This window comes from Polistes dominula, unplaced genomic scaffold (genome assembly GCF_049000335.1).
Source record: "Polistes dominula isolate Pdom_NZ unplaced genomic scaffold, Pdom_raw_medaka contig_75, whole genome shotgun sequence".
Taxonomy (NCBI): Eukaryota; Metazoa; Arthropoda; class Insecta; order Hymenoptera; family Vespidae; genus Polistes; species Polistes dominula.
Window position 1 is genome coordinate 302,657 of NW_028301003.1, and position 8,406 is coordinate 311,062.

Consider the following 8,406-nt stretch of genomic DNA (forward strand, 5'->3'; position numbering starts at 1 on the left):
GAAAAAAAAAGAAAATGAAAAGAAGAAAGGAAAAATGTAAATGTAAAATAGAATATCCATGTAAGTTTCATTTGAACAAAAATGACTTGTAATTCTCATCGAGAACTGTACGCATATTTCTATGATATTAAATAAAAAAAAAAACAAAAACAAAAGAAGTTATTAAATAAGAATAAACATAAGAACTTAATGTGTTTGACGTGATTTACTTTATTTACAATAAATTTAAAATATCATTGTTGAAAATAAATTTACAATCTTTTTCCTTCTATATAAATAAAATGAGCCGTTTATTCTGAAAAAGGTCGAGTTCCATTTAAAAAAAAAAATCGAGTTAGCTACCGTAATAGCTACATTTTTACATGATCTTTTCACATTCTGAAGCAAATTTGTTTGTTAATATATTTAAAATCATGAAGATATTGTAAGAAGAAAATTTGCCGATCAACAGTATGATGAAAAGTTTATTTTAAAAGTGATGTGCAAATATTTTGTTTAAGTTTTCTCATAATTTCAAATTTTCGTAGCTTCTTCTTAATATGTATTCCTTTTTTTTTTTAATTTATCATTAGAAATATTAACTGCCGGTAATTTCATCATGACCAAAAGTAAAAATACATAATTATCGCTGTAAAACTCACATTTCTGTGCGGTAAAGGTTAAAATTGAAGTTTAAGACTTTAAAATTAAGGGATATTGTTTTTTATTTCGGAAACCGTATAAGCTTACGGACATAAAAATTCAAAAATATCCACAATAAGAACCACACTAGTTTATATATATTCTTACAAAAATATAAGTCGCAATAATTGTAACACTGGAAGCTCCTATTTTGTTATTAAGTTTTTAATTAGATAGGATACAACAAAATGAGTTATCTTCTAATTAGCAAATAGTTCTTTTATGTTAATATGTTATTACATATACTCTGATTATTATAATAACTTTTTGTCAACAATTATTATGTCGATAAATTATTTGGAATATAAATTTTTACAAAATCGTATCTCACAAGTAATATTCTGAAGAAATTTTCTTCTGTTCCTTCTACTACTTCTTCTTCTTCTTCTTCTTTCTCTCTTCTTTGTTTTCTTCTTCTTAAATTAAATCTAATTTTCAGAAGAGGTACATTCGAAACAGTATTTTTGTCGGTTTTTTTTTTTTCCTTTTCAATTTGATCACGTCACGAGTTGTGGTCCCCTACGAGAAAATTATCTTCTTTTAAAATAATCTCATCCTCGCAGGAGGACCATCGGTGTAGCTATGGTGGCGATTTTATAGAGGTTTCCTCCTCTTTTGAGACATCTACGTAAACTGGATCACCTAAACGTATTGTACCATTTGGTCCTCTTAAAGCAAGATGAATTCCCATAACCGGAGCATCACCGGTATAGGGACGAATTTCTGGATCCATAATTTGTCTATAGCTATAAAGAAAAATAATTAAATGTGCAATTAATTAGAAAAATTACAATTGTGTAAAAAAAAGAAAAATAATTAGTATACCTTTTCAAAGTTTTTAATGGTTCGACTTTGGGATTTTTAACACCGGTTTCAGGATCAATCGTGGTGAAAATACATCTGGTACAAGGTTTAACATTTCTAAAAACAATGTCTCCAATTTTAATCCAATCCCAATTATGTTCTTCGTAAGCGTTAGCTCCTTTTACGACAAAATTTGGTCGAAAATTCGATGTAGTTACCGGTTCTTCTAATCGCGAACATAAATCCATTATCGATCGCTTGTTTATAAGATTATAGCTGGTGGCATCATGATAAGCACCCTGTTAAAAAAAAAAAGAAACGTTTAATCTTAATATATATAAATAACGTGTCACGTTGTTTGTTCACAATGGACTCTTAAACTAGTGAACCGATTTTAATCAAATTTTCCACACTGTGTGCAGTTTCATCCAACTTAAAAAATAGGATAGCTTATATCATTCTAACAGATGGCGGTATAAGGTAATTCGTTGACTTAAAGACGTGTGTATCTCTATAATTTTAAATTATACTTGATATGAACAAAATTATTGGTGCGTTCGATGAATAACCACAATTCGAATAACCCAATTTTCAATTTATTCGATGAATACGGTAATAGGGTAATAATAACGGTAATAATAATAAGATTTGTATACGACTTTCTGTACTTTCTTCGAAAGTAGAGAAAATAGCATACATTGAGTAAATTTAAAACGAAGTATGCGACCATGTCTGTGTATAAGAAAAATGATATTTACAGATACGCTCTATTTTGTGAAAAATAAAGTAGCTCAAGATGACAAAGTACAATTGATGGAAAAAGTATGCGGATTTTGTGAAAGCAATTCCACGTTCCAGTTAAATTTTCTCGTAGCTGTTGTCGTTGTAGTCTTTGGGGAAAGTTAACTGATTCTAGGAAAATAAAAAAAAAAAACGGAGAAAAAAGAATTTGTTAATACTCACGGTATCATTATTCTCAAGCAAAGGGAAGATTCTGTTCTTTTCTCGTATTTCTCTCACTGGTTTATTTAGCGGATAATAAACCAAACGAAAACCGACGTCTTCTTGAAGAAGAAAACGTGACAACCATCTGGCTGCTTCTTCCCCACAATCACAAGCCGGTACTGCTTGACCCCATACTGCTGTGCGAAAACTTTCTTTACAAATATTCATAAGATCTATTGTCAACGACATCATGCCTGGAGCATTTAGCGTTATAATGGAACCCGAAACGCTTGGTGACACCTGTAAATAATATTCATGAATTTTCTTGTAAATTAATGAATCAAATTATTGAAAAATTGTCTTACCAGAACCATTTTTGGCATTTGTCTCGCAGTTACAAAGTGACCATTCATATCAATAACCATTAATGTTCGATCACATAACCATCCAATTTGGAGACCCAATTTAGTACATTCCATCGTCGTGCATCTAATTGGACCCAATGATTTTACCGGATATATAACGAGATCGCTAAGTTCACCTACTTTCCTCCATTTCGTAGGTAATTGATATTTCTGTTTATGATTCCACCACCACCAAATGAAGAAAACTGCTGTACCAGCACCAACAGCTGCTGCCGTAACGTAAGCAAGTCTTGTTCTATCTGTAAACAAATGTGAAATAAACAATTAGTAAAAAGGACATTAACTTAATTCTAATTATGAATTTGACTGATTGAGTTTAATGCGGCAAAATAAATGAAAATAAAAAAAAAGAGTCTAACTCGAATGCATCTAGCATATATTATGCAATGATCTAACAAGGATAATTAGAGATATATTAAATTAGATCCACTTAGAGTTATCGTTCTACAAAGATTTGAAAAGAAACGGATGTTGCAAACTATTCTAACCATGCTGCACGTAGGAGTTGTATTAACATTTTACGCATACTTATAAAAAGAATAATACGTAGACGAAGAAAAAGTTTTGTGTGAAATATTTGGGCGTTGAATTTTACGCTCTCGAAGAAAATACTTCAGAATTTTCCATGTTATTAAAATTATCGAGAAACAGAGCAAAAATATTCAATTTTGTTAGTCAATTTCCTATTTCAAATCTAACATTTTTGCATGCATGGTCAATTATACGAAGGGTGTTCGCAAAAAGAAAAAAGTTAGGGTAATTTAATGTTTAATGAAAAAAAAAAAAATGCTAAATGAAATATGCTAGTAGAATATTATGCATCCGATCAGAAGGAAGTTAGAAATAAAACGATTGTTTATATCCGTGAAAAGTGTAATAAGACTTTCAAGAAATTCTTTTGCTACGAAAATTACGGTAAATCTTTTAGACCGGTTTCCGATCTGTTGAAAATTATATCTCGAGTGATCTTTATAAGAACGAAGGTAATTTTATTAACTGTAAAGATGCTATTTTATTTGCGCAATATGGTTTAAAATAAATAAACTTACTCGTGAAATATAATTATCAAAATTCTAATGAATTTTATTCTGTTATTTTTTCTTGCAGATCATTCGATTTAACTTTTTTCGTTTTTTTCCAAAAGGTTGACTAGATAACCTTAATAATACAAACTTTCGTAGATAAGATAATTTATATGATTACTCGTCGTCATATTTCATTTTATATTTATACGCGAATTTCGTTTTTAAAATAACGAGTTTAAAATTACGTTAGAAATGAAAAAATATGAAAAAGAAATAATTGAATTGGAATACAGTGACATCTATTGAAAGAACCTTACAGAACCTAAATAACTTCTAAATCAAAATCTTTAAATTGGTAATAAAAAAAATAATAAAAATAAAAAAATTGTGCTATGTGCTAAGTTGAAAAAAATCACGTGAAATAAAATTAATTTCATGAAGATAAGTTTGAGTAGTTTCGGAATTATTAGTGGACAAACATATTGTGACACTGAATTTGATTAATTAATTAATTATTTTTGTTTCATCGGTTTCACGGTTTCTTCCGTTTCACAATTTTCAAATCACCCTGATTCTAAAGAAGTTTTCGCTTCAAAAATAAACTTAGCAACGAATGAAATATATTGTACAAAAGATACGATGACTATCGCACCGTGAAGGGACTGGGAAGGGTCGACGAAACTTCTGAAGAATCAATACTACTAAATACGGGCGTTGCTTTCTGAAACGGGAATCCAAATCGTAAAACGTATCAATAATAATTTTATCGAATGCCGATTCTGATAAAATTCAAATAAGAATCCAATAGATAAGTTCTTATCGTAACGAAAAAAAAGAATACGACATTACATTACAGTTAAAAAAGATAGAGATAAACTTATCGAATAATTTCATTCAATAAATTTTATCCAAATCTTTAATATCAATAATGTATCACAGTTACTACAACTACGAATGATTGTACTTCTCGATCAAAAGAATTTTCCTTAAAATAATTTCAATTCCAAAATAGTATATTAAATAAATATTAAATGATTACACATACCTGTGATCATAATTGGAGACACGTTGTTAATATAGGATTGAATGTTATCGAATAGTTTAAGGTTATGAAAGAACACGTCTTAAGGTTAACTCAGTTTAATCACGCTACTCGCACGAGGAAGGTCTGACGATGAACTGAAGGTCGTTCTCGATGAAGGACTTGTTCTACAATCACGTGATCATCCGTCTCTCTCCCTCCTCTTTCTCTTTTTTCTCTCTCTCTTCTTCTAAACCTTTCTTCTCTCTGTCAATCTCTAACTACCTCTTTCCTTTTGCTTTGGGGGGGGGGAAAACACCGTTATCTATCTACACAGTGTTCTTCCACAATCTTCTTCCATTTCGATTTCCTTTCTAATGATACGCCTGTAGACACATTATAACCCGTTCGACTTCCTCATTTTTTTTCTTCGTTCGTTACTGTATACGCACAGGCGCAGTAGTTTTCTAATATTTATCGAATAGAAATATTTTGCATTCGTCAGAATGATAGGTCCGAAACAATTCGTTCACTATAATAAGAGAAACGTATGATCATGCATTTAAACAACTTTTATTACTCAATATAATTGTATATCATTATAAATGATAGGGCAACTGGTGTGCTGCCAAACAAATTAAAATGAAACGGTGCATCATCAACCTTTAGATTATTTTTTTACGTACTAAAGTTACAGAAAATCGTGGAGGAAAAATTGGTGAATGAAAGAATGTGTGGCCTGTTTCTTCGCCGCGTTACATTTTTTCAAATCACCCCCATCTACAGAAGTTTTTACTTAAAACGAAGACATGTAAAATTAGTATTAATACAAAAGCTACGTACGGCTCCTCGACTGACATAAACAAATGTCAATCAACAATTTTTCTTAGGAGAAAATTTTTCTTTCTTCTTCAGAGTCAGACAATGCGTTAAAAATTAAAATGAATATTAGAAGAATGTATCTTACGTATTCTTTTGTTGTATAAACAGGCAATTGTTTTTCCAAACAAACAACTCCTCGTGGCATTCAATTTATTAGAACAGTTGAACGAATACAGAAAAAAAATGAATTGTTTGAAATGAACAGTTTGAAATACAAAAATCACCACGGTTGTCAAATAAATCCAAAAATATTCTGCAGATATTGATTTTTTAAATCAGAATTCGTGACAACCATAAACGTAACCTTAGGTTTAGTATTCTCAAGCACGTTTGTGTTTTCACATATCATGAGATTGTTACGATATCTAAGAACGATGTGAACAAACCCTTTTAATGTATTTATTTCCTTACAAACCTTCTATACTTATTTCAAAACGTATGTAAGTGGGGATAAACAGAAGTGGGGAAAACAAAAGAACCTTAACCGTTTATTCTCATTTCACTTTCGTGCGTACCCAGTGAACGTCAAACATATTCTCTTAATAAATATTATTACCGCAAATAAAGTAATAGTGATCTATCAAATATATCGTTTTTCATAGAGAATATATCATCAGTGTCGAATACAGTAAAAGGATTTTAATGTTTTACGAAGTTTATTACAAGTATATCAAATTTCTTTAGTGAAATAAAAGATCGAACGAAGAGAAGACTCTTTTAAATAAATAATCTACTACTGTGATATAAATAATGAATGAAATGGATCCATCAGCTGCAGCAATAACACGAGGTATTTTACTTCTTCAAAAGTTCGATCCAAAAACTATGAACTTTCTTTTATGGCAAAACAACTTTGAGTTTATAGTTGAACTCGTCAAGATACCAGATAATAAAAAATCGTATTTTTTATTATGCAAAATTGAAACTGTTGCTTATGTAAAGATTCATAAAAAAGTTGCACCTGCCAATCCTTTCGATGTTCATTACGATGTGCTCATAGCATTGTTAGAAGAATTTTTCTCACCTTATCAAGGAAGCTTAGCGGCAAGGTTTCGTTTCGATATGCGAAATCAAATTTTAGGCGAATCCGTAAATCAATATGCCAAAGCTTTAAGGAAGATAGTTGATAAATGCTGTTACGGCATAAGATCAAGTATTTTTTTAATCATTCGATTCACAATTGGTGTTAAAAGCAATTCGATTCAACATAAATTATTACAAATACCACATATAACGTTCGATGCTGCAGTACATTTGGCTGAACGCATGGAATTTTATGAAAAACAATTTTACGAACCTAAAAGATTAGCTGCAATAAGTCCATTGCAAAAAGATCTTGATGACGAATTTGACTGTAATTAAAAGATTTCTGATTTACATATAAGCAAAAGAAGTTTTTCTAAGTAGCGACAAGTTTGTTTAACGAGAACTCATTCATAACGATACATTCGACACAATTTAAAAAAAAAAAAAAAAAAAAAGAAGCATACAAAAATGTACGATTTTATCTATAAAAAAAAAAAAAAAAGAAAGAAAATAATGCGTTATTGCGGTAATAAAAATGTAAAATTTTGAATGATATTTGAACACTTCTTTGTTTAATATTAAAGGAAAATAAATTTGAAATAAATTTTAAATGTTCGATAGACGAACATTACGTTTTATAAATTTACTACAAAAATAACAATTTGTATTTTCGACATTTTTCGACAAATTGACGTAGCAGATGGTCCTGCTTTACGTATTGTATATTAAATGCTAGTACTCGACGAAGTACTAATCAAAAAAAAACAAAAGAAAAATGCCTATTATAAAATATTTCGTAATGTCGAAGGAATAAAACATATTCGAAAATGTCAATGTCACAAAAAATGTCTCTTTAGTTTATAAACTAAACATGAATTTGTTAGAAAGACGATGAACAAAAGTAAAGCTTTACATATGTTAACTTTCGTTAAAGTTTAAATTCATAAGCAGTCCTTCATAAGCTATTTATACTGATCGATAATATTGATACTCAAAACAAGCATTAATGAAAGACGTCAAAGTACTGTTTATTACTTTTCTGTTTTCATAAACAGATAAGTAAGAATACAGATTTTATCAGCATCTGTAAAATGTCTAATTGTAAGGTTAACAGATAATTTTTGAAAAGTTTCATTTTTTAGATATATAATACTTTAGTTTGAAAATGTCTTTATTCTTATGTTTACTCCCCGATCAAACATTGCAATTTATATCTAAAAATAAGATACCTACATTACAATTGCATACAAAATTGCATACCTTTTAATCAATAACTCGTGATATAAATTGCAATGTCAATAAAATATATAAATGTATAAAATCTAAGCGTAGTGATTAAAGTTAGTAAATTTTCTACTCAAAGTATTAATGTTATAAAAAATGAAATTATACAAAAATTTTAACTGTAATCTGCATGGACTAATGGGTTATTGATATTTTCTCTATTCTTTCAGTTTCTTTGACTTTCTTAATCATATTAATTCTCAAATATCTAATTGCTTATTTCAATGAGTTCTTTAACATCAAAATTTCAAAAATAATATTCCTGTAAATCTTAGAAAAACTTTATTGAAACTTTTATTGAATTGACAACACA

At 29.3% G+C, this 8,406-nt stretch overlaps 1 protein-coding gene across 1 annotated transcript; it reads right to left on the reverse strand.

The window, feature by feature from the left end:
• Nucleotides 1-686: 686 nt before the first annotated feature.
• Nucleotides 687-5,085, reverse strand: LOC107071451 (mitochondrial amidoxime reducing component 2). The gene is made up of 5 exons (XM_015330463.2): nucleotides 4,926-5,085; nucleotides 2,796-3,094; nucleotides 2,449-2,730; nucleotides 1,507-1,784; nucleotides 687-1,427 (listed from the first exon to the last, which is right to left on the reverse strand). The coding sequence occupies exons 1-5, from the start codon at nucleotides 4,933-4,935 to the stop codon at nucleotides 1,262-1,264; spliced, it is 1,035 nt and encodes a 344-aa protein (XP_015185949.1). The 5' UTR covers nucleotides 4,936-5,085; the 3' UTR covers nucleotides 687-1,261.
• Nucleotides 5,086-8,406: the final 3,321 nt, after the last annotated feature.